A 27502-nucleotide genomic window follows, 5' to 3' on the forward strand; every position below is an offset into this window, starting at 1 on the left:
AGGCATCCATGACAATTAGGAAGAAGATATAAATCATCCAAAATATACTTCTCAGTTCATTTTATTTCAGTAGTAATTTCTTTTGTTTTAAAGATTGGCCTTGAGCTAACATCTGTCGCCAATCTTCCTCTTCATCACCCCAAAGCCCCCCAGTACACAGTGGGATATTCTAGTTGTAGGTCCTTCTGATTGTGTTATGTGGGATGCTACCTCAGCATGGCTTCATGAGCAGTGCTAGGTCCGCGCCCAAGATGCGAACTGGAGAAACCGTGGGCAGCTGAAGCAGAGCGCACAGACTTAACCGCTCAGGCATGGGGCCGGCCTCTCAGAAATAATTTCATACTAAAGTCTATCTACTTCCACTTTATTTTCGAAATAAGAAAGAGGAAGACAATTCCCAAATCTTTTAATCTATTTGTGTAACAATATCTGTTTTCCCAGATTTATACTCAGCTTTCAAAAAATTACAGCACCAGGAGAAGTTAGCTTTTCCATCAGATAATCAAAAAGGGATATTAACAATAAAACTAACACATACAGCTCCTTAGAGGTGACAAGGCACTTACAGTTCACAAGCATTTATCTCATTTGATGCTCACAACTAGCAATAATAATAACGGTTAATAATTCTGAACATTGACAATATAACAGACACAATGTTAAAAATTACTTGCTTTTAAAAAAATTTAATCTTCACCAAAACTCTATAGGACAGGTGTGATTATTGTCCCTATTTTCACAGAAGAGAAAATTGAAGGGCAGAAACGTTCTGTTGCTCGCCTCAGGTCACACAGACTTTAATATTCATAAGACTTAGTTGCATATCAAAACATTTGGAAATTTATTTTCCTGACTAGCTACAGCAGAGTTAAATAATAACTCAGTCTTGATGAATTCTCGGAGTTAATTCACACCAAAGAAAGTACAGAGATAATTTCTTTGTTAAAATCAAACCACGTTCCCTTTTATTGCAAATGCATGGAGTTTTCAGTACCCTAAAGAAAAATAAGAAAATAATTGTTTACATATTAGATAATAAGGATCATCAAAAATTCCCTGATTATAAAGGTCCCTGATCACTCAAAAATATGTTTATCGGTGCTTGAAGATTTAAATGCGCTGCTATGAAAGGTATGGTAAGGCTTAAAGTATTCTAAAGTATTACCTCTCAGAAATGGTGCCAGGAGAAATACAATTAAACGCAATTCATCAATGTGTGTTTCTCTTTACTAGTAAGATCATGAACAGAAAGTTTGTGATTCTGATATGAATGAAATTTTGTAGGTCAGATCACCACAGCCAAAGTGAAGTGGAGAGTTGGGACGTGTGCACACATCAAGCTGGATTCTCAAATTACCTAGACAATAAGCCTCTCAATGCTTCACTCACTGTGCTTGGTTTGGGGCAACCTAATTTATCTGCACCCGACATTACTTAAGAACAGACATCAGTGATGGCATCCTCCACGTGTTTAATGCCAGTTTTTGAAAGAGGAATTTGCAATTTCCTTTGGTTCTCTTCAGTTTAACCACTGACTCCCCCGGACCATCAATAATGTCATAGAATTGAGATAGAAAATTCATCACAGCTGCAGGGCTGTGTGTGTGTTTGAGAGAGAGAGAGAGAGAGAGAGAGGGAGGGGGGCAGGAGCGGGAGAGGGAAAGGAAAAGAGAAGGAAGGAGGAACCAACAATAGATGAGGATAAGTAAGTAGCTCAAATATTGAGCTTTCCAAGCCTTTAAAAGCCTTACATATTTTTCGTCCTTCCTCTTTCTGAGTACTTTAGCAAACTGCCACTTAGAAACAGCCATAATTTAAAAATCTTTAGGAAAGATGCCTGTGTACTTCCTCTTACAAGGACATTGTGCAAATCTCTTTTTAATCAGCCTCATCCCTGCTGGTTAAAGTCGCCTCGTCCTGTACTCATCTGCTGATTGTGCAAGCCCAGGATGTGACATGTTCTCAGTGATAGAGGTGGACGGACGCCCAGTAAGAGGACCACGCTGACCCCTCAGGAGAGTTGGCGCAGCTCAGTCAGGGTAAGAGTCCACTAGGCATGACAGGGTGCCCTGCCAGAGCTTCATCAAAGTGCACAAAAATTAAACAACAGCTTGATTTCCCCATAGAAATGAATGCCTTTCTTTCCTTCCAGGACCTCACAGTTCCCAATACAAAAAAATTTTTCTTTTAGTGAGGATATTCTGTTGTAGCAAAGATGAGATTTTAAAAACATCTGCCACCAAGAAATCATCATTTCAGAATTTTAGATGTACTTGGGATGCTTCCCTCCTTAAATATGATTTATATTGTACCAAACTGCAGAATTAAACTATATTAGAGCATCATACATCATCTATCATAATATATTATAGCATCTTGGGATAACATCCTTTTCTATTTTTTGTAAGCGAATTTCTTTTCACTTAATTAGAATTTTTCAGCGACTAAGCTGTTTTTAACACATGAACACCCAAAATACCATTTCGAAAATTTTTCAACGTCTCCAAAAGATACGGGAGAAAAGCATTTTGGGCGACTGTATTTCATAACCCTAAGAAGTAGGTGATATCATTAAAAAATTTCTGAAAGTCAGAACATAAAGGTTATTTTCAAAAAAGAAATACAACTTAAGAACTCATTGGAAACAAATGCCTATAGTGGGATAAAAAATCCACAAATCAAAATGCGGATTTTAAACCCACATTTTGCCTCTGGGAATTCTGAAATGATATCACCTATGTCCTACAGTAACTAGGTATCATGGTTGCCTAAATGGTTATCTTATATATCTTTCGGAGACAATAAAAATTTTTGAGATGATGTTTTGGGTGTTTCTGTATTGAGAGAAAGCTTAGTTGCTGAAAAACTTCCAATTAAATGAAAAGAAATTTCCTTACAAAAAATCGAAAGGATTTTTTAGAAATAAAAGATGCTATAATTTTATTATAGGATATTATATTATAGTATTAGTATAATTATTAAGTATATTCTCTGTGTCATAATGGGTGAGATTAATCAGCTTCCATTTATTGTGGATGATATTGATGTATTTAGATGAATGACTAAAATTTTATTTTGAGATGTCTACTAATCATGTCTTTTGTTTGTGTCCTTTTTTTCCCTATTACGCGTTTGGTTGAATGGCATGTTTTAAATTCTTTTTCTCCTCTGCTGGTTTAGAAGCCCAACGTTTTATTTCTCCTCTTAATTTTAATACAGCTGAATTTAGCATTTTTTTTCCCTTTCATATCTTTAATCTCCTCTGAATTTCGTTCTGTGTGAATTCAGCATCGTCTTTTAATGCGTTAGCTGTCTCTTGAACTGTGTCTAGTCTGAAGTTTATTCCTTAAGTTCAGGGGTATCATTTTCATTTCCATGATTTCCAATCGGTTCATTTAAAAAAATCGATTATGTTCTTGTTTTGTTTTTCTTTCTACAGTCACTAATTCTTCCTTTACCTCTTGAAGATTCCAAGCAAACTTCATCATAAGGGGATGTAAAATACTTTAATGTGGTTATAATGTAATTGGTGATTGACCTCTATCATCTGTCTGTTCTCATCTGAAGATTGAATAAAAGTCTTATCAATTCCTGGGGAGAGGGAGTCTGGGTGGCAGTGTACTTCAGAAGTGACCACTTTATGATCATTTGAGATTTTCTCAATTTAGTGTATAGTACAAAATCTACACTAGTGACCTGTAGTTTTTTTAAATTACTAATATATTCAATACATAAAAATATAAAAATAAAAACATTTCTTATTTTATTTTTCCCACAGAAGCTGGAAGATAATCAAAACATATTTCATTTTCCTTATCATAATGCAACTTTGTGGGTTTTGTGATTGAACAACTATCAGATCCCCACTTTTCAATGATGGCAGCATTTTACTATACTTTCAAAGAAGTCTTTTCTGGATTCAACCATTATTTCCATGTAATCAGGACCAAATTCATCCTTTGATTGTTGATTTAAGGGAGCACTCTTCTTAGCACTCATCTTCCTCATATGTTCTGGAATTTTAGTCTGCAGACTAATCTTGATCAGATAATCAGAGTACGGGGCCATCCTACTTTCCAACCCAGCCTGGTGACTCCAACACATGGTGACAGGAGAGACCCAAGATCCAGGCCAGCTGGTAGCTCAGCCAAGGCTGAGAGGCTGTGTTTCAGGAATGTGGCTCCTAGGGATGGGACAGGGGTGGCAGCTTTGTCCATGCCTTTTCCAGGGCAATGGACCCCCATTCCAACCCCTGGTTTCCAGGTTTGAGTCTCGTTTCCGATGCCCGCCTTGAATGAGGCACATTCAGTACAGGTCACTCAGAGGCAATACCCCTGTTCTACTTCTGGTTCTGCCATTGAACTATTTCTTGCTTTCAGTCCTGCTTACCACTTGGCGTTTCTGTTTCTTTTCTATTTTTATGGGAAAGACTTTTTTAAATCTTTACACTTGGTAGGGATAGGAAAGGTGGAGAGGGAGCCTTGAAATGCCAACTAAGGAAAATAAAATGCCACTAACTAAAAAGAAAAATAATCAGCTAAAATAAGAACATTTTGGCCAGAAATCTCACTCAAACTCTTTAAGCTTCAATTTCCCCATTATACAGCTTTTTCGAGACTTACATGAGATGGGATTATCTTGAGATAATCCCATCTTAAAATTCTTTGCAAACTATAAAGCCAAAAACCATTATGTACTATTTGTGTTTCTATTGTAGTCTATCATGGCTGCTCACTAGTCAGGTAGCTCTAACAAGTCTGGTTAACAGGTTTGTCACTAGCATATAATTTGCTGTTTAAATGTCTCACTATGACCTTTTCTATATAAAATACGCAAGTAAAATTGAAAAATAGAATAATTGGTCTGCATGTCAAGATTTTCTGTTTTATCTGGATTTATACAACATATAGAGAATTCTTAAATTTAATGCTCAAAATAAGGGTCGTTTTTAATACAGTCATGTGTTGCTTAATGACAGGGACGGTTTCCAAGAAATGCATCATTAGGAGATTTCATGGTTGTGCAAACATTGCAGAGTGTACTTACATAAACCTAGATGGTATAGCCTACTACACACCCAGGCTATATGGTGCTAATCTTATGGGACCAATGTCGTATATGCGGTCCATCATTGACTGAAACGTCATTCTGTGGTGCATAACTGTAATATATTATAGTATGTATTTATTTAGAAGCTTTTGAGTAAGAAAAGAGAAACTTTCATCTTCAACTGATAGGAGTAAGAAGGCAAATATTCTATTAGAAATCCAGGAGGTGGTATTATCTAAATGTACATTCTTTCTAAATCGCAAGTCCTTTTACTTGTATTTTTAACTTTCCAAGCTCAAGCCCAAATAACACTAAAATTAAACCGAGAAAAACTTTTGAAAGGATTTCCTAATCAAATCTGTTTTCCAATAATTTCATTTTTAGGAAATGACAAGAGTGGATGGGTCATTAAGTCCAGCTTTGGGCCTATGATATACATTTCCAAAGGTTATGCAGTATGAGTAAGTCAAAGAGATCAGTTTAGGATGGAATTAGCCATCCAACTTCTATTTTTGAAGACAGCTTAACCACAGAAACAAATTCCACTGTTCATACATGTTATGTGGAGAGAAACAGAAATAAAATGATATTGTAATGAGAGAGAGACAGAAAGACACACAGACTCATTAACTGATTGATTCGGCAGTTTGATCTGATATGCCATTTGGGTAAAACATCTAAGATAATTATTCAGCATGAATACTTCTCCAGCTTGGCCATTTTCTTCGAGAGTTCTAAATGGAATTGCTTAGTGATTTTTTTCTGCTTTGTGAAGGAAAAAAAGAAAGGTGGATAGCACTGTGTAGTCAAAGAAGCCAATAAGTGAAGACATGCCTACTATTCAAAAAAAAAAAAAAAAAAAGCCAAAAGAAAATGCTGGTCTTGCCGAATATATTTAAGCTGGCTCTCCTTTTAGATCTCCGCTAACAAAGTTAGGTTAATCATTGATGAAATCATCTAGAAAATTGAATCAAACAAAGCCTTGTGTTGACTGAGTTATCCAAGTAATCCTGGTTTGGGCTATAATTCTATTTATAATAGCATCTGTTTTTCTTTATCCCTGCCAACCGAGAACAGAGGCCACCGTCTGGTTGCCAGCCCCCATTCCCTGCCTCTCCATGTCAGCCTCTCTGCTGGAAGACCAGGAATTCACAGTCACGGAGGGCGGCCCCCTAGGTTAGAGCTGTCCCACACTCGTGTTTGACTGGATTTTCCACAACAGAAAGTGAGCTTTAAGGAATGTTATACCAACATGACAACTTGCTTTCCAAATGTAGTATTCATACATTTTCAAAGAAAAATACAGTGCATGAGGAAACATTTTCTTTTTTTTTTTTTTTTGGAGGAAGATTAGCCCTGAGCTAACTACTGCCAGTCCTCCTCTTTTTGCTGAGGAAGCCTGGCCCTGAGCTAACATCGTGCCCATCTTCCTCTACTTTATGTGTGGGATGCCTACCACAGGATGGCATGCCAAGCAGTGCCATGTCCGCACCGGGGATCCGAGACGGCAAACCCCGGGCCACCGAGAAGCGGAACGTGCGAACTTAACCGCTGCGCCACCGGGCCGGCCCCTCGAGGAAACATTTTTTATCACCGTTATTTTTAACAAAGTATTTCGTCTCCTCTTTTCTACTCTGTGTTTCATATCAATCATGAGGACTAAATTGTTCATCCCTGTTTCTGAACAGCTGGGAGGAAGAAAGAGACCCAGGGATTGGTGTGGAGGCAGCTGCCATTCTTCGCAGGACTGAATTCGGGGGCTGAGTGAAATGAGCAATGTGCATCCCCTCTGAACCAGCCCTGCCTCTAGGATAGAGCATTCGGCTGGTTTCACAGAAGGGCAACAAGTTGCAGCTGAAGATGGCAGAGTTCTAGGCTTTTCCAAGCTGTCATGTAAATGGATGTAAAGCTCTGTTACCAATTAGCAACAATCTATTTTTGAATGGCTATACGTTTTCTGAACTTTTCTTTTTGAATTGTACAGAACACTTTGGTGATTACGTAAGAGAGAAAACAGCCTCGTGCCTTGGGCCACATGGAGACCAATCCTCCAACATCTCGTTCATCAGGCTCTCTGCCTGTGCAGCCCTCCTTAGAACCCCTATTATGTATGGGATTTTGAGTAAGTAAAGGCTGTCATCCTGACCACATGATATGATCGTTTCCTGAACAGATATGGAGTAATACCGCACTCCCCACTTAATACAGGATCTGGGTTTCCAAGACCTGCAACAGATCCTCCTGGTTAACTAAAAAGACGACAACTGTGAATTTGGGGGCTGGCAACTTCAAAGCTGAAGAGAGTGTGGTTTAAGTTTTTTCTTTTTCCTGGCTAAGATACAAACCCTCAAGCCAAACTTCACCACCCCATGCTCCGGCCTAGTTTTTTCTTTACACCCATTTTTGATACTCCTGGCATCTCCTCCCTCCTGGCTTCCATTTGGTTCCAGCTGTTCAATGCCTACTATGTTCTGTCAAACACAGTGGCCTGCTCCACATTTCTCTGACACCAAATCTCCCGTTCTGAAACAGAGGGTTTATCCTCTCATGGCTGGAAGCTCCTTTGCAAACGCAGCCCTTAGCTCTGGCTTTGGTAGCAGGCTGGAATGCGAGGGTGAACAAAAGATCGAAAGTTTTTAATATTCAGTTCTCATTCTGCAAAGCATGGTCTACTGATTTCATGATTATTAAGCTAAGGAGCAGCAGCCAAAACTGGAGTCTAAGTGAGGCAAGTTCCCATGCTTTCAGTCAAGCTATGTGACGAACTGACAAAGCTAAGCCAACAAGATGAAGCCCTGAAGACAGGGGTGTCAATTGCAAGCATATCTACAGTCCATATGCTATTCTCGTGCCTTAAGTCCTTAGGAATCTCGACCAGTCAGAGATGCAGACTCGACATATCTATAACTATTTGTCCAGGTAGACAGAGCGCTTACCTCTACGGCCTTTCATAATTTGAAACTGCCAACGATTTAATACTACTTTTCTCTCCCATTCTAGAACACTCACATTAACAATGATTCATGAATAAACAGTCTTGAAATCAATATTAAAATATATAATATCTTTTAAAAGGGGGATCATAACAATTGTAACTATATGTCCTTGACATTTTGTTGAGAATGAGACACACATTTACGTTCATCTGTTGTCAATACAGTCCATAGAGCAGGACAGATGAGTCACAGCAAAGATCAAGACGAAATATGGCGAACACATTGGTGAAGGAGTAGAGAAATAATGAACTAATCATGAGGCGAAGAAGCTGTTTTCTGCCAAACAACTTAACCCAGCAACGTATAACATTTTTAGAGCAATTTTCCCCTATGTTTTGTTTATTATGATTGTTCTCCAAAAATCATACTATATTACATTATTTGGATGGCCAAGAGTGACATCGATGGCTGTGATATATTCTGGGGGTTTTCCCTCCTCTGAGTAGAGGCTGCTATTTTAAGATCCTAAGGGACAATTTGTCAACTTAATGGCAATCAGGAGATGATGTCATTTTCTAAAAATGTGTTGCAAGCGTCTCAAAATGAGATAAATGAAACAACACTTGGTCTCATTTAGGGCAATCCCCACCTTCAGAAATCTAATTTCTGACATACACTAGAGCATTTCCTCATAGTAAGGAAAATGAAATTGGTTTAAATTTCTAAGAATCTCAGGTCTCAGACACACGTACACCCCACCTCTGGTACTTTTATGGAAACAACTCCATAAATGTGATGGAATGCATATGTGACATAGAAATATATTGTTTATAGTCATTGGTTTTAAACACATCTGCAAAGATATAACAATCAGCATTTCGTTTAAGGAGCTACACTTTCAGGGAGGGTTGGGTATAAATCAAGGGAGTTTGCTAAAGGTGAGGGGAATTGGTGAGCTTTGCCTCGTGCTAAACAACCAGTGTGACAGAGATCATAAGGGTCTTGCCCAGCAGCATATCCTGTGTCCATCAGGAATCTGCCAGTAGAACTAGGCAGTTGGTTAAACAGGGAATAAATCATCACTCTTTCATTCCCACTAAAGCTAAGCAGACACTAATGCCTCCTTACCCCAATCAATGTCCCTACCTACCCACCCTGGAATGCCCATTTTTGATTATTCCCCACTCAAAACTGCTCTTACTGTTTATTTTAATCAATTTTATTTGTTTAAGACATGTTGTTCAGGAAGTGGGAGAAATGTGGGAAAAAGATAACCTTAGGGAAAGATTTGTCCATGAAGACCCTGCCCCCTGTGGAGTGGAGCTTCATTCTACTTTGTGACAAGGTCTGCACTTCAAACACTAGCAGCAGGTTCCTGTCACAATCACATATGTTGGTAGATCGCAGCTTTCTGGAATCTGCAGTTTGACGTCCTATTTCGGTTGGGACAGAGGAGAGAAGAAAGAGTCCTAAGAGTTTGCTGTTACTGTTGGTTGGTTTGTTTTATTTCTCTCCCAGCTCTTCTCCAAGACCTACAAATTTGAGTGTCTGTGTTCTTCAGTATTCTTAAGACTCCTCCTGGATACAAAGAGGATACAGTTCCTTTGGGACACTTGAGTCAGCTGGAAGTTCACCACAGAACACGAAGATGGGACCCAGACATTAAAAAATTTAGACTGTTCTACAAAGTTGTAAGTATTTGCATTTCAATAAGTTATTTATAATGAACTTTTGTAGAAATTGCTCTTCCATTTAGTAAGTGACAAAAGAACACATATCAAGTTGGATCTTATACTCAATAACATTAAATTGCATTTTCCTAATTACACATTTTTCCCATTATGCCCTACAATGTACAATGTTCTAATGTCCATATACACGCCCACCCCACAAAAACATACACAGTATTTTACAATAGAGTAGCTAAGATTGAGTTCTGGAGCTTGAGTCCTATCTCCGCCATTTAAAACTGTATAATCTTGGCAATTTACTTAACCACTCTATGCCCATTTCTCTTGTTGGGTCAAAATGAGCTGCCTGCTCCACTTCTGCAGGGGCCCTTTTACGTATTCCCTGAAGGTTTCATTTTGCCAGCCGGAATGCATACCCAGCTCCAAGTCACAATCCTGATCAATAGCAACCCTGTGTCAGTAGAAACAAGTCATTTTTCTATATCAAACTCGCTTGCATGACCACATATTTTCATACATGTGTGGTATTTAACTGATAACCTAAATTTAAGGTCAAAAACAATCTTCTAATATAAAAACTACATACTACGACCAGAATGTGTACCTGGAAAACTGTGTGTCTTTGAAATTACTATCTGCCTTTCAGGCTGAGCGTTTACTATAGCTCAAATGGAATATGCGAGACATTTTATACTATATAATTCAGTTTGATTTAAACAAAACATGTGCATAAGAAATGCTAGGGGCCAGGAAACTCTGAGGGCCAAATAGGCCCTAGATTTGGGCAAAAGTTCAAGTACTTGGAATTTTCTTAAATGGAGACACCTGCTTGCATTTATTGTTGTGAATCTCATTATGAGAATTTTATATAGGATATTTACGGAGTGAGAAACGAAGTCCATAAACTTGATGATGGAAGGGTGCTGTTCCTAATTCCCAACATACTTTTGAGAAAATGCTCATGAAACTTCAAGATGCAATTTAAATAAATTCAACAAACTTCCTTCTCCAAAACAACTTCTGATGATCATCCTATCATTAATTTTTGGAACACTTGCTGATATGAACTCAAATCTCCCGAATACATACTAAATCTTCACTGTGAAAAGGAGACAAAAAAGGCCAGTATAAAAAGATGTTCTACTTTGCAAACAGGGAAATGCAAATGAAAATAGCAATATGATACCGTCTTACACCCAGCAAACCAGCAAAAATCAAAAAGTCTGACAATAGCTTTTCTGTCAAGGAAGGGTGCGTGTGTGTTGTCCTTTTGGAAAACAATCTTACAGAAGTTCAGCAAGGGCATTCACTCCAGAAGTCCCTACACCTGTGCATCAGGAGATTCATAATAGCAAATCACTAAACAAATGGAAACCACCTAAATGTCCATCCAGTAATAACTGCTTCAGGAAAGTATTGTCTCTAGATGCTAAAATTAGTGGCAAAAGTATGAGGAGAAGCAGAGGCGTCTCAGAAGATCTCCCCAAAAGTTACTGGTTAGTTACAGAGAGAACTGCTGTGGACTGAATACTCATGTCCACCAGAATTCATCTGTTGACACCCTAATTCAATGTGATGATATTTGGAGATGGGGTCTTTGGGAGGTAACTGGGTCATGAAGGTGGAGCCCTCATGAATGGGATTAGTGCCCTTATAAGAGACACTCGAGAGCTCGCTTCTCTCTCAGCTCTACACCATGTGAAGGTACACTGAGAAGACAGCTGTCTACAAATGACGAAGAGTGCTGTCATGAGACACTAGATCTGCCTGTGCCTTGATCTTGGACTTCCCAGCCTCCAGAACTGTAAAATGTAAGTGTTTGTTGTTTAAGCCACCTGGTCTATGGCATTTTGTTATAGCAGACCCAAGCTGACTGAGGCAGGAACCTAGTAACTTTACAGAGGATAAGCCATCATACCTAAGTCACCAGTAATGGGACAAAATGACATCATGTCCCCCTGACAGGCAGAGGCACTGAGGATACCCCATGGCTTCTGGGACATATCTGCCCCAAACTTCACAGCTTGAATCTAATCATGAGACAGCATCATCTAAAACCAGACTGAGGTCCATCTTACACAGCAATGGGCCTGGGTTTTTCCAAATGTCAAGGTCAAGAAAGACACACAAAGACTGAGAAATGGTTCCAGATTAAAGAAGACTGAAGAGAGCTGACATCTAAATGCAATGTACCTTGGATCCTGGACCAGAAAAAACATAGTGGGTCAATTAGCAAAATCTTAATCAAGTCTATGGATTAGACGTTATTATTGTATCAATGTTAACTTCTTGATTTTGGTCATTATGTTATAGGTATGTAAGAGAACTGCTTTTAGGAAATACACCTGAAGTATTTTGAGGTAAAAGGGCATCATGCATGCAATTTATTCTCAAATATCTCAGAAAAACAATATTGCATGCGTGTGTGTATGTGTGTGTATGTGTGTTAGAGAGACAGGGCGAACAGAGAGGGACAGAAAGAGCCTGGAGGGAAAGAGAGGATGATTAATTTTAAGTGTGGGAAATGGTAACATTTGGGGAATCTGGGGAAAGGGGATATCAGATTTTTTATACTATTTTTACAACTTTTTTGTAATCCGAATGTTCTCCAAAATAAAAAAGTAGAAAGCACAGTGGAGGAGGGCTGAGCACATTTTGTTTTGTGGTGACTTCAAGGGAAGGAAGGCGCTTAGGATGGGGAGAGGCAGTGGGACGAGGTCTGCAAAGGGCTTGCTCATGGGCACCTCATAAGCAATAGTTTTATCTTTGTTCTTTAAGGAGCGAATATATATTCTAGACACTTTTCTTATATATGAAATACTTTGTAATTTAAAAACAGAAGACCAGTATTTGCCACAGGAGGTGGCTACCCAGTGCAATTCTAGCTTCCTTGGGTTCGGTCAGAGACCAAGGAAGGATCCTTGAGGAAATGATGAGTGAGAAGACATCTGAGGAAGAATGGTGAAAGGTACACTCTGGGCCATGGAAAGGCCAAACATCAAAGCCTATGGCTTACAGGTGCATGTTGCATACCAGGTTCCCAAAAGTGGCCATTGGGTCTTTGACCCAGACACTAAGGGGATGCTGAGGTTTGCAGCTATTAGATGAAAGATTTTCAGCGTTAGCAACGGAGCAATTTAATGTCTCTATATTTCCCCCAGCCAACTGGATGATTCATAAAAAATTTAATGCACAATTTATTATAACTCACTGCAGCTAGAAAAAATATTTAGAAATGGTAGAAATGTTCCGGAGCTAAAAATTCTAGTGAGAAATGATAGGGTGTGCACTTCGAAAAACACAAAAATCACAGACCTAAAATGCAATTTTTCCTCACAGTCACATCATCTCAGTGAAAGGCAATAATTAAAACGGATCCTTTTAAAAAATCTCTGAACCTGTTTCATTTTTTCAAAAGCATTGGACCTGAATGCTGGGCTATTATTTCTAAAGCTAGGCAATATTTCAAGTATCTAAGTAAGGAAGAGAGAGACAATGCCATATTGCTCCTCTTGCACTACAATATTTGCAGCGACTTCCCTTTCAAAAATGGCATGGAGTGACTAGAACATACAAAAGAACTATAAATACACACACTCCTCTCTCCATCCATCTACCCAAGAATCATTTATTACACTATAATATAACTCTATAACTGTCTGATGAGGTGAGACAATAACTAAATAATTACAACAAAAACATATTCAAGAAGTGCTATGAAACATAGAAGAGGAAGAGACTGTCGGCCTATGGACTCAAGAATGGGTAACAGGTGAAGGAAAAAATGAGTTGGGTCTTGAAAGGCAAGTAGGAGTTGAACAAGAAGAGAAAGAAAGGAAGTGTACTCTGAGCAGCTCGTGGCAAAAAAGTGCACGGCACACGTGGCAAATGCCCAGAATCTTGAGTGGCTGTACTGTGGAGAAAGTTGAGGAAAGAATCTACTAGAAAGTGAGGCTGGAAAGGTAGGTTGGAACCAGATGGGATTTAATCCTTTGGGCCAGTAATCAAGAGTATTAGCAGCATTCCAGAAACGATGTATCTTGCTTCAAAATGTATGCTCACAAGATAATGTAGGCAAAGTGTGAAAGGCGGAATATCGTGTGGGGAGACCACAGACAGGAAAGTGACTAGCTGGTAGGCTAGAAAAAAACCTCAAGGACATTGCACAAGACAATCTAGGGAAGAAATCTTGGGCGATGTACCTAGATCATTAAGGTCAGGGACATGTGTGAAATATTGATGAGGCAGAATTGCCAGTGCTTGAAGCATGATCTGATGTGGGGCGGCAGGGAGTGGAAAGAATCGAGCATGGTTCCAGTTTGAGATTAATGGGATCAACTTAGATATAAAACTCAGGGAAAAAGAAAAACAGATTTATGAGGCAAGAAAATGGGTTAGATATGGATCCTGTTGAGTTGGAAGTAACTGAGGGATCCAGCAGAGAGACATCAATGGGCAGAGCTCAGACGCAGAGCAGAAAGTGGAGAGAGAATTGGAAATATCGGTGCATAGGTGAGAGCTGCCCCCGTGTGAGAGGGTGAATCACGTAGGGAGGTTTTGGGGGAAGGTAGAGAGAAGAAGGTCGAAGGCTATGTCCCTGGTGAACCCCAACACTAAGTGGGCCATTTTCTCTCAAGGTATTCCATGAACTGCAAATATATCGAGGAATACTTGATCCACTCTTCTGTGACCAAAAACACACTCAGACTCTGCTTATTAATGAATCGAAGACGCCATTTTGAATAAAACTGCCTGTGTTAAAGGGTTCATTTAACCTAACGGTTAAACGATAAAAGATAAAAGATAGTTTCAGCCTATCTTTCTGAGTAACAGTCACTGAGTCCATGGACACACATTGTAGATAGCTTGTCTGGCCCTGATACACAGAATATTTGGTCCTGCCCACCAGGCTCCTCAGTACACGACAGTAGACAGAACATGGAGAAGGAAGTTCAGGCTCTGGTAGGTTTGAGCTCTACCAAGGATTGAAGCTACTCTCACATAAACAAAACGATGAGGCCCAGCCAAAGACTAGATTTTCATTTTATGATACTAAATTATACTAATGGCTGCAGATAGTACGCTGGGCTGAAGGACAAAAGGAACCGGCTTTGAGATCATCGGTGCCCTTGCTCTGTGACCCCGACCACATTCACTCATACCTCCCTGTCGCTGTTTCCTCATCTCCTTTTAGACAAAGTTTTCCTTTAGGTCTAAATGTTTACAACTGTAGGATACCAAGAAATGTAGCACAATTTCTCTTTCCTTATTTACAACATAGATTTCATGTGGAGTTGATATACGTAAATACCAGAAGAAAGAATTCTCTGAACAAAATTTATCTTGAATCACTTAACATACATGAAAAACTTAATATTATCTTAAATGTGTGTCCAAGAATATTTTTGTGAAGAGACAAATGTTTCAAATAAACACACCAAAAGTTGTTACCAGTGGGTGGCGGGATTATGGGTGATCACTAGTTTTTTTCCTCATTATTTTGTATATTTGGAGTTATTAATTTAATAAAAGCCACAAAAATTTAAAAAGTACAGATGTTAAAAGAGACTATTAACTGAAAATCGGACTAAAAAAGCCCACAGAAATCACAGTTATTACAATGGTCTAAAACAGTTCAGGAAAGCTCTCTGACTTCAAGGCAAGAAGCAGAGTTTTTAAGAACTGAAATAGCACTCACACTCACTGATAAAATCATATGGCTCTGGTGATTTATTAAGGGTTTACTTGAGAATCTAAACTGCTCTCCATCATGGGACTGGGAATGGAGTGCTGTCAAAACTCTGTCGCCCACACTTCCTGAATTTCAATCAATCATTTTCTGCACCCCGCTCAGAGTTTTGTTCTGCAGAAGCCTCGTGACAGCATCAGTGGGAATGACAAAAACATCTCTGGCCACACAGCAAGGCCTGTGTGTGCCACCGAGGTGCCCACAGAGGAAGAAGCTGGTATTAGAACAAGAACGCCTGCTCGGCTGAATCTTATGTAACCAAGAATATACATTCATGCCAATCGACATTTAATTTTTTTAAATCTCTGAATAGCCTTTTAGGGGAATCTGGAATTCAATTCCATTCAGTTTGCTTTAATTCGATTGGTGGCTACTGAGCAGATACTATATGCTGAGACTTTATTGCCACAGTATTTCTTCTCAAATATACCTGCAAATCTTTTCACATACCTAACCTGTACTTCTGTGGTCTCCAAAGGCGACATTGTATTAGTATTTAGTAAGCGCATTCTCTGTCCCAGGCATTTTGCTGCTCTGGATATTGGGCAACAATAACCACAGTACTTATCCTTAAAGGTCTATCAGAGTATAGGGAATGTGAGGGCAAAACCACACTTCATCCTCCTGGTCCGCGACAGTCCATAGGGACAAGTTTCATGTAAATTGTGGTTTCCTATGCCAGAGATCAAGCTAGCTACCAGTAAAGCTGTGAAAAGTTATCTCTGGTACCACTAGCCTCCCATTTCTCTGCCCTTTTATCCTAAAGGATAAGGGCTCTTCCCAAGGTACCCCTGCTCAAGAATGGGTCTACACTTTGGCATGAATTTAAGTCAATGGCCATCCTCTGTATTCATTGATTACTAACTGCGGAATGAAAGACCATAGAACTAGTTAGGGATTAGGGTGCTAGGAGGACAATTTGGGCATAGGGCTGAAGGAAGACTCTGCTGGCTTCTCAACATCTCTGAAATGACACAAGGGCAGAGACAGATCATATTACCTTTCTCAGGTGTGAGAAGGGAGAAGGAGGTGATAGAAGCAGAAACCAAAAGATAGAGACAGAGACAGAGCTAGGAGAAGAGAGATTCTTGCTGCTTTTTTGCTGGCGGGGAGAAGGTGTGGAGCTTGGAGGACAGCTCTGACTCTCCCCTCACTCACCTATATTCGAGTCATGTGGGTGCTGAGAAGAGCTTGGGACAGACCTTAAGCCAGAGGGCTGCAATTATAAAGATTGGGCATGGAAACTGGAAAACATGCTCTCTTAAAGCCGGGGGGCGGGGGTCTTACGTTCTCTGCGGGAAGAGAAAATGGGAAATGCTTGCCTCGGAGCCTCCACTGGGTCACAAGAGGCTGACTTGCCCACCTTTGTCACTGTTGACTGTCCTTTTGTCAATTCCCAAGAAACTAGCCCGTTCTTTCGGGTGCAGGTGTGTAAACAGCCATTCCCTTCATTACATCTTCAAATAACCACTTCATGCTACCATTTCCATTACTGAAATACACATTTGGTTGCGCAACAATGTGCAATACACAATTGAATCAATTCTCCCAGTTGCTAAAATCAGATATCTTAATCAATAATGATATTATTACAGTGAAAAACATTATTTCAACCCTCTATGAAAACCTCTTAAAAAGAATAAGAACTCTCTAGAGTTTTAGGACTAAACCATCTTTAAAGATCTTAATGTCTAACCATCTTATGCTAAAAAAATAAGGAAGCTGAAATCCAAAGAAGCTCACAGACTTGGCCAAGGTTACACATCTTGGATACCACCGCCTCCTAACAATAAAAAGATTCGTTTTTCAAATTGATTGGGTAGCAGCCACATAATGGCTTTTGACTTCAAAACTTGAAGTTAATAAATGAACCTTCCCTGTGAACACTCAGAAAAGTCCTGAATGAATCTTATCTGTGCATACTGGTATGCCAATAAAATTTATTACTAGCAGTTTCCCATATAGGGAAAATTTATAGCTATGTACATGGATATGCTTTAAAGGAAACTGGAGTATTATTCTTTGGAAAATAAAATCCTCTTTTGAATAAATGTCTGATTTTTTAAAATAATGTAAAAAACATAAAAAGTAAATGACTTCCATTATTAGTTCTCCACATTTGAATTTTCTTCTTCAAAAAAGTTACTGAGCTCCAACACCACTTTCATTTTTGTGAAGGCTACTCAGCTGTAGTCAATTTCCATTTTCTTGTTGGAAAGAGCTGTGACAATGGGTGTTCAAAAATAATTTAATTATCATATTTCCTTGAATAGCAAATTTTGTTAAGTTTTTTGTTTGCTTGTTTGCCGAGTCAAACGTTTATGTCTGTGTCCTTTTTCTAGAATGCATAATTTGAAAGGCCAAAAGACACTGGTCATTTTGAGACCCTTAATTATTCAGTTAAATTGGTAATTACTAAAGTAATTATATGAAGAGAGGCTTATTGTGCTAATCATAAATGGTGTCATCTTTTTCAACAAACTTGCCCTCCAGATCCTATTATTAAACTCTGCCACTTTGGTGTTTAAAGAGCCGCCTAGCTTCCCAAATTCTACAAGTCAAGAGAGGAGGTACACTGAAATTAAATTAGAAAAACTATTTTCACAGTTAGCAGCACAATTAAAGGAACTTTTGATGATCTGGGTCCATTAATTCTTCTAGTCTCAGAGGCAGACATTTCCACTTCAATCCAATTGCAAAACATTCACGTTTTCAAAGGCAAGTGTTTTTCTCTATCGCCACTAACTCAGCCACGTTCATTAAATTTTATTATTTCTACATCATTTAATGTAGGTCAACATGTCGAGTCCAGCAAACACAAGCACTTCTTTCCAGCCCACTGACACTACTGTGAAAGATAAGAGGCAAACAAAACTCACTTCAGTGGGAAAAAACCCTCTCATTTGTAAACATGAACATTAAAATCAAAACCACAGAAGACAATGCAGCAGATGTAATGCTGTAACCCAACTACCTCATGCTTATCATGTCAGAAATGCATTTCTATAGAAGGAGGAGAAGAAAATGATGCCCCTTTCAGAGCTGAAGGAGCCTTTGTCTGCAAAGCTTAACCCACTCAGTGCTAGTGCTGGTCCTAGGGAAATGATCGAGCACTGACACAGTGTCCAAACTTGGTGTCCCTCCCAATATTCCCTGTTGCTGAGATGTCATAAATGACAAATTGTTAAGCAGAGCAAAAACAACCACAGCTCTTCTCGTGTTAAGAAACTCTTTTTAAAAACCTCTTCCTATGGCTAGGACTCTGAGGTTTCCTTTTCTCTCCTTGCTCTCTCGCATGGATGCTAACTGCATGTTTAATGAAGCCCTGCCTGTCTGGTGGAGCTGGTCTGCAGTACAGAGTAGTCGTGGAGAACACAGACTCTGCAGTCGGACTGCCTGCGGGGGACTCCTGGATTCATCATTTACTAGTCATTTGATCTGGGACAAGTTCTTGATCTCCAAGCATCTCTTTTCTCATCTATAAAATAGGAATAAAAACCCTTTGCCATAGGGTTGTCAGGAGGATTAAAAGAGATTGTACTAATAAAGTACCTGGCACATAGGATGTGCACAATATCCTTCTATATAACCATATTTCCACCACTTACCAAGTAGACTGGGAAGAAGATGACTCAGGAATATCATTAGCAGATATTGACAACCTGGAAAATTTTAAGTCATAGTTCCACTACGATCTCTCACTGTTGTGCATCCTGCCTACTTTCCTGACTTTCCTTAAGCACCTCATTTGTATGGGAAGAGAGATCCCTCTCTTATTGTCATATTGTAAATACAATATAAAAGTAACGAAATAGACAAGTTTCTTTCTCTCAATGGCACTTACATTTGAAGGCAGAAAAGTTGGAAAAGAGAATAATAAATTAAATAAGTAAAAGATCACTTTAGGTTGTGGTAAGAGCTATGAAGAAAATGAAACAGAGTAATGGAACAGAGAAAGTTGTGGCAGAAGGAGGCTGGGGAAAATACTTCAATTTGGTGATCAAGGATGACCCTCCTAGGGAGGTGGCATTTGAGACCCTGAGGGATGAGGAGGAGAAGCCATGAGAACTCTGGGGCACAGAAATGGCAAATGGAAGAACCCTAATTTCACAGATCAGGAAACCAAGACTCCAAAAAGAGAAGTGACTTAGCAAAAATCACAGAGCCAGGGTGGAATTCCAGTTTCCAGATTCACAGGCTCTGACATTTCCTATAGCAACTCCCAAACTGGCCTATTGTTCAAAGCGCACGGTGGGACTCCAACGTGGATAGTGGGGAAGAGGAAAGAGTATCCCAAGATGGTGGTGAAGGACAGCCAATCAAAGGGGTCTTGGACCACAGTCTGGCATATGGGGAAACCAAGATCTGGAATTCCACGGAATCCCATCCTTAAGGCATTCCAATGTGAATGAGAGAAATCATTTTTTTCCTGAGACTCAATGACTATAAGAGAAAAAAACATTTTCATGATTTTCTGATTGTAACAATCTGATTTTCTGATATAACCAAATATTTTCAAATCACTAAGAGTGTCAATGTGATAGCAACATAAATCTTATAAAGCAACAAGGAATCATCATTGCATGTCCTTCATGGGTTGGAGTGATTCTGCTTCAAAATTTTCTGGTAAGTGGGTAACACTGGCCTTGCCCTGGAGCAGGTCTTTAGGGCCATAACCCCAGGTGAGAACCTTTGCAGATTCAGATTACAACTATTTCATGTGTGTTATGGAATTTTTTCTTAGCCTAGAAGCTTAACATAAGTTCACACTACAATCAAGGTGCTAGTGGGAGGAGAAAATAGAACACAAACAAGCAAGGAATTTCTCTGCAATCACTTAGCAATGAACCAGTCCCATTTCCATTCCTAGGCCGTCTAAATTTTATCTTTGCCTCAAGTGACCCCTTCAAAGATTTGTAGAATAAACCACATTGTATTGGATCCTCAGACAATTGCCTTTATCTGACAATATACTACAAAAATAAGGCTAAAGTTGTAGCTTACTTTCGTGTTTCTCAAATTTTAATGTGTTCACAAATCACCAGAGGATCTTGTTAAAATGCATGTTCTGATCCAGTGGTTCTGGCGTGGGGTCTGGGATTCTGTATTTCTAACTAGCTCCCAGGTGATGCCAATGCTGCTGGCTCACGGACCACATTCTAAGAGATGAGGCTTCATCACTGCATATGCTGCCCTTTATGAAAAATCACAGAAAAACACTGTCTTATCTCTTGAGTCTCACTACAAGTTAAAGCTGAATATGTCTAGAGCAAATTATTTTCTTTTATCTTATAGACCTCTTAATCTCATCACTGATCATGTTTTCCTCTTTGACTTGGCCACTAGGAAGCACCTTTAGGCAAGACTACAGGACTTAATGGTTATGCGTTTTATTTACTGATCCTACTCCAATGACCTACTTCTGACTACATTTAACTTTCCTAATACTGCTTCTTTTTTGTTGCTACTATTGCTTTTTACCTCCTTACTTACTCTATTTTTTGTTGTTGTCATCTTTTATGCATCTTTGTAAGACACTCAGAATTACTCCTTCAAATAAGATAGCGTGTGAAAAAAAGAATCCCAACACAGCCTAGAAGAAAATGGAAACATGTGCTCCAGGACACACAGTGCATTAGAAAATTTGCCGGAGTGGGGTGAAGTGATTGAGAATGGAGAAGCATCCAGGCATAGAAGAGAAGTGGACTTGAGAAGAACAAACCCCACCCTCTTTCACAATTTGTCAGATGGCCTGGGGATGACTAAATAAGTTTATATTTTAAGGACTTAACAATTGAGCTCTGGTTGCCTTGGGAGGGTCTCTTATTATTATGGGTACCTGGAACAGCCTCTGCTGTGGCTTCTAACCTCAAAAGAACACTGAAGTAAACACTGACAGGTAATCTGAAATACCAGTGGGAAGGACAAAGTTCCTCTTCCTCAGGTTGAGCTCTTACCTCTTCGGGTAAGTCAGAAGGCAACATCAACCCACAGCAACTCCTCATGCCTTCCTATTTTGAGATGCTGTTGGAAGTGGCTACAAAATTGGAAGGTAAGTAACTCTTTGCTAGTTACTATTCAGGATACAAAAGATGTGAGCTACTTAAGCAAAGTATTTAATCCCGTGAGTCTCCATGAACTTCTCTGTGCCTCGCAACAATCATAGCTTCCTCCTAAGGTTGCTCTGAGAATTAAATAAAACATTTATCACCGTGCCAGACATTTGTAGCCTTTCAACACATGGTTTATCATAACACATTGATTACTGCTCTTTTTCCGTGGTAGGCCTTGGTGAGAACGGTTGTGAAGAAAAAGCCAAAAACCACACATGTTTACTCATTCTTTAATTTTTCAACTGTCATTACCATTTGTCTTCAAAGTTACTTCTGCAATGCCCTTAAGAAGCCAAAAGCAGTTCATACAATCAATAACATTCAAACTTGATTTTGTAAACTAAGTTTGTGTTGACTTCTTCGCCAGACAAGGGACTTTCCTCAGATGAAAACATGAATGTGTGATTTCTTCTAATGGGTCTCATTTCTGCTAAAGCTACACCCTTGTTATGAAGAGCCCCATCCAAAAAACAACAACAAAATGACTGTGTGAATACCAATTAAACAGGTTCACTTTGCCTATTGCTTTTAGCTCTAGACACCGACAGGAAGAAAACAAGTGTTTCATCTTCATTCAGTATCGCTTTCTGCATCTTTTCACTTATTCTTACTCCCATCATATGACTTTTGGGAAATTCTAGTATCTCCCACTCAATGTTTTAAAACCCCTCCCACTCTCAACTGTTTAAACCACAAAGTTCAGAGGGGAGGAAGTTCTTCCTTCTAGGAATTCCTCCTGCTCCTGGAAACATGTTTATATATTCGTTACTTCTCAACCAAAGATCTTCGGTCCGTCAAAGGTTCTGCTTCTATTCAAAGCTCCCTAAAATACCCAAAGCAGTATCAGTGGGGAACAGAGGAAGTTAGAACACATCAAAGCAAAGAGAGGATATGGAATTTTTGTGACGACTGAAGTCAATACTGTCTTCTCTTTACTACTGACACTTTCTGGGTGGACGGGGAGAGAGAAAACATAGTGGTTAAGTACCATCACTTCGGGCAGGATGTTTCCTCTTTAAAAGACGTCAATAAAGTTAGATACAATTCAAAAATGAGCTGCAGAGAAATTTTTGTGTAACAACAGAGTCAATGTCACAAATGCATTAAAGAGTACAGGATGAGGGATCTCCTGATCTAGGAAACACACAAACAGCATTAGGCAGAAACTGACCAAATGATTATTTGGTCTTCACTAAACCTCCACCCGCCTTTGTGCTTCCTTTTCATCATCTGACACTAGATAGTTCTCACCCTCTCTCTTACCCAAAGTCTTTGACTCACCTTTTCCTGTTCTATAAATAAGACTCCATTTCTCTCAAAGTGACAGATCTGATGTGGTGTCAGTAGAAAAGTAATCTATAATTTTTTTTAGTATCTTTCTTTTGAAATTCTACCAATCATAATATATATGCAGAAATGTAAACAAACCCTAGGTTTATAGCTTAATGAATTGTGGAAAGCTACCTAAATGAGCTAATTCATGCCAAAGTACAAATATACTTCATATATTTTAAAAGAAGAGCTTCTTATCAAAAAAGAATGCCTAGTTAGTGGTGTTATAATTTTGAGGCCAACACAGTATGTATATTCAACCAAAGCAATAAAACACCCAAGTCCTGACATTGGAGAAACGTTGCTGATCACTTTTGAACTGAGATTCTGCTCTAGAGAAGTTTGTTTTGTGGGACTACCATGAATGGTGTGTCAGGAAATTACTCAAATTTTACTCGATCCTATGATTGCCCTCTGCATGAGCTGTGATTCATTTGTCTTCTAAAAAAAATTTTTAGGATAATTAAGGAGAAAATATTTCTCTTTTCAAAATGTAGGGCTTTTTTCATAATTGTTCTTTATTATTATGGCTTAGTTTTTGCTTTTTAACAGTTTCATTGAGATATCTTTGATACATAAAAACTATATCTATTTAAGGTGTACAACTTGATATTTTGATATATGTAGACAATGTGAAAAGATCACCACAATCAAATTAAATAACTATCCATCACCTCTACACAGTTACCATGGTGTGTGTGTGTGTTTGTGTGTGTGTGTTGAGAAGATTTAATTAAAGATCTATCCTCTTGGCAAATTTCAAGTATACAATATAGTAATGTCAACTATCATCACCACGCTGTACACTGGTCTCCAGAACTCATTTACCCTGTGTAAGTGAAACTTTGTACCCTTTGAGCAATACCTCCTCATTTTCCCCTCACCTCCCTACCCCTGGTCCCAGCAACCACCATTCTTCTCTCTGCTTCTATGAGTTATATCATTTTTAGATCCCACATATAAGTGAGTTCATCCAGTACTTGTCTTTCTGTGTCTGACTTATTTCACTTAGCATAATGTCCTCTGAGTTCATCCACATTGTTGCAAATGGCAGGACTCCCTTCTTTTTAAAGGTTGCATAATATTCCACTGTGTATGTATATATAGCACATTTTCTTTATCCATTCATCCCTTGACAGACATTTAGGTTGTCTCCATATTTTGGCTATTGTGGAAAATGCTGCAGTGAACACAGGCGTGCAGATATATCTTCATAATTGTTCTTAAGAGGGATGCAAAATAAGGTGGCACCTCTTTAGAAGCCTGCCTGCACATGAGCCTACCACAGTGCCTTGCGTTAAAACAGAAATCGAGTTTGCTTTGATGTCTACTTTTGCTTTCCTCAGGAACTGCTATAAACGTTGGCCGCCCTGTCAGTGCCCTCACTCAGCATCCCTGTGCTCTCTGCTCTCCATAATCCAAACACATTCTGGAGCTTTCCTGTCCCAGGTGTATGTATGTGTGATAGAATATACATATATTGCTAATCTGACAACCTTATCTACTCTTATTAGGTAGAGCAGAGTTCAAACCCTCAACAATCTCTCTGTAACATTCTGACGGATTTTAGAAAGGGTGCTGTATGAATCTAGCAGGTAGTTTTTCTCAGCAAAACCTTCTAGTGCCTCTCAAATATTTTTTAATAAATGACAGTTTGCTACAATACACGCAACTCTACTTGCCTGTATTGAAGTGGGCTACCCACAATCTTCTTCCTCCATCTATTAATTTTACCCCTTGACAACCAGGATTTGAAGACTTGAAGCAACATCCATAAAGAATCTTAAAGGATTGGGTCAGCATAAGCAAGAATTAGTCTTCACTGCCTAGCCCAGTTGCAAGGTTTTAGGTTCCAAGGGGATGCTCTGCCCCACAGAGTCCCACTGAGTTTGGGTATCAACTCAGAGAACTCATCACCTTCCTGTGTCCCCTCATGAGTTAACTGACAGGATGGAATGCAAAGCACATGTCTTCTTGCTGCCAAAATCGCTGCCAAAACTGCCTGACTAGGTGTGTAAGATCCCATGAAATGTCTTGGCAGAAGCTAGTTCAGGAGTGTTGGCCAAGGTGCTGAAGTGAGGGAGAGAGGCAGGAACACCTTTGCCGGTGAATCGCCCCCTCCCCCAACTCTATTTAAGACATTGAGCTTATTCATTTTGAGAAGATAGCCTAGGATTTCAAATCTGACATAAATTTGGAGAAAGTAAGGTATGTGTATGTGTAGAAAGGTATCCAGGATACACAGTCTTTATAGAAATTCCAGTGCTACAAAAACTCCAGGAGAACCCACTTAAAAACAAAAGAAAAATTTAAAACATTTAGAGCTGTTTATTCCAATTGAATGCTACTTATTTCCCTGCACCTCCGTACCAAGTCATTACTGAGATTCGATAAAAGGAATCAACTGCAAAGGAAAGTAATTGTAAAGCAAATGGCAGAGAATGACAAAGCCACAATCCTGAACCATCATTCAAAAGTCAAAATTATTTTCTATGCATGCCTGTAGATTTTCGTATTATCTCTGCTTTTACTTGAACTGTCTTTTTCTCAAATGTTCTTTTTGACAGTTTCTCCTTTCTGCCCTGAAAATGTGCACGCTGGTAGCAGAACCACCGGGCAGCCCCTGGCACAGGGTTGACTAACAGTGAATCACTTCTGAGTAACAGCAGACTGCAGCCAGTGGTAAGTGAAAGAGAAGGCACCCTGGCCACCAACTCGCTTCACACGCCAATCACCCCCACCCTCTTGAGCATCCAACGCCTCTTCCCTCTGCCAGGCAATTAGCTTCCGTTCTGTTCAACTTTCCGACCTCTGGCTTTAGAGAAAAGTCCTGGCTGTGGGAACTGGCTCTGGGCAGCTCTTGGCTCCCTCCTCCTGGGTGACTGGCAAGAGTAACACTTTCTCTGACACTCTTAAAAGAAGTCGTTTAATTCCTAATGATATTTCCTGGCAAAAAGGAAAATGAAGCCCAAAACGTGGGATTCCGGTCCAGCAAAGGCAGGCCAAGAGCGCGGCTGGTGAGCCCACGTCTCGGTGGAAGGCTGTTCCCGCTCACTCCCCTTCCCCCCAGAGTTGTTTTTTTTCTGACACTTCCACCCCGGAGTGTGACACCTACTGGAACTTATGAACATCTGGAGAGGTATGGATATGATTTGGGCATCAGACAAGAAGGGCTGGCTGTTGCCCCAGGGATTTCCCGCGGAAATCACCCCGCGCTTAAAAGGCGTTGCAAGAAGGAAGTAACCAGTAAAGCGATGTTGGCGGGAGAACCCTGTGAACGTCTTAGAAAAATACCAGAAACCACTGGATACTTAATGACCCACGTCTCCCCGGCCTGTTTCCCCAGCTCTTTCTGGAGTAGCATGAAGTGGTTTGTGGGTTTTTACACCGTCGAGGGACAGTGGTGCGAAGTACTGCATTTCCACGAGAGCGGTAATGTGAGGCTCCCAGCTTTAGCCCCAGCGAGGACCTCGGATCACATCCTTTCCGCCCTGCTCACTAGTCGCCGGCGGTGATGGGGAAGCTCAGACCTGGGGACTGAGGGGTTCCGTTGTGGAGATACCTCCACCCTGGGGTCCCTGGCACCCCACAACCTAGCACCACTGCGACTCGCGATGCCTTCCCGTCACCTCCCCGAAGCCAAGCACATCCTCTCCCACGCTGCGCTTCTGCTGCCCGCAGAGCTGCTCCTCTGAGTCTCCCGGGTCCCCAAACGCGCCCCCGATCCTCACGCGGCGGGGGCGCTGCCTCGCAGAGGTGGCGCCCCGGGCGAACGCACAGGCGGCGGAGGAGGGAGTGCGGGGGAGGGGAGGGGAGGGGAGGGGAGGGCAGGGGCAGGGGCAGGAGCAGGGGCGCACTGGGCGCCTCAGGAGGGGCGGGCTCGGGGGTCCCCGGCCGCCCGGGGCGCGCGGGGAGGCGCGGAGGACGCGCCACACTCACCCGCTGCTGCTGCTGCCGGCTGCTGACGGCCACCGCGGCGGCGGACGCGGCGCTGTGCCGGAGCTCGGCCGCCTGCCCGGGTCGCAGCAGGCTCCGGGTGAACCTGCGAGTTCGCTCGCCGGCCATCGCCGGCCGCGCAGATCGCGCCGCGGGCCCGGAGCGCGCGTCCCGCTGGCCTTCCCAGCGCCGACCTTCTCTACCCACCCGGCGTTCAGGAAGCGGAACTCGGAGCCTTTCCCCCCCTCTTCCTCGCTCTACTCGCAAGAGGCGGGTTTTTCTCTCTTGCACCCCCACTCCCCCACCCCCTGCTCTCCGCTGAAGCTTCGCGACGACTTTCCAAACTCTGCGCTCCTCCGGGCGCGCGCGGCCAACTCGGGGAGCGGCCCCTGCCCGGCGGCGGCGGCGCCTCTGGAGCGGGGGCCGCGGGACGCGCTCAGCTGGCCGGCCGGGGCTGTCCCCGCCGCCCGGGGGAACGGCAGGGGGCGGGGGACGGCGCGGGGCGGCCCCCGCGGGGCTCGGGCGGGGCCTCCCCGCGGCCCCAGTCCCCATTTGGAGGCTCCTCGCAGTGCTGGAGCGCTGGCCGCATTTGCTCATTTGGCCCCTACTTTGCGGGGCTGAGGAATGGGCGCGGGCCGAGCTCAGTTCGCCCTTCCATCCCTGGAAGGGGGGTGGTCAGAAGCTTGTTAAGGGTCT

At 41.0% G+C, this 27502-nt stretch overlaps 1 protein-coding gene across 15 annotated transcripts in view; it reads right to left on the reverse strand.

Moving 5' to 3' along the window:
• DOCK10 (dedicator of cytokinesis 10) overlaps nucleotides 1-27295 on the reverse strand; it is a 263891-nt gene extending 236596 nt beyond the window's left edge. For 5 of the 15 annotated variants that reach the window (XM_070619973.1, XM_070619968.1, XM_070619966.1 and 2 more), the window contains exon 1: nucleotides 26810-27278. In XM_070619973.1, the coding sequence (XP_070476074.1) occupies nucleotides 26810-26935 (126 nt within the window). In that variant the 5' untranslated portion in view covers nucleotides 26936-27278. Of the gene's footprint in view, nucleotides 1-26803 lie in introns of all 15 variants that reach the window. The other 10 variants (XM_070619964.1, XM_070619969.1, XM_070619959.1 and 7 more) reach the window with 5 other exon arrangements.
• Nucleotides 27296-27502: the final 207 nt, after the last annotated feature.

Source organism: Equus przewalskii, chromosome 5 (genome assembly GCF_037783145.1).
Source record: "Equus przewalskii isolate Varuska chromosome 5, EquPr2, whole genome shotgun sequence".
Classification (NCBI taxonomy): domain Eukaryota; kingdom Metazoa; phylum Chordata; class Mammalia; order Perissodactyla; family Equidae; genus Equus; species Equus przewalskii.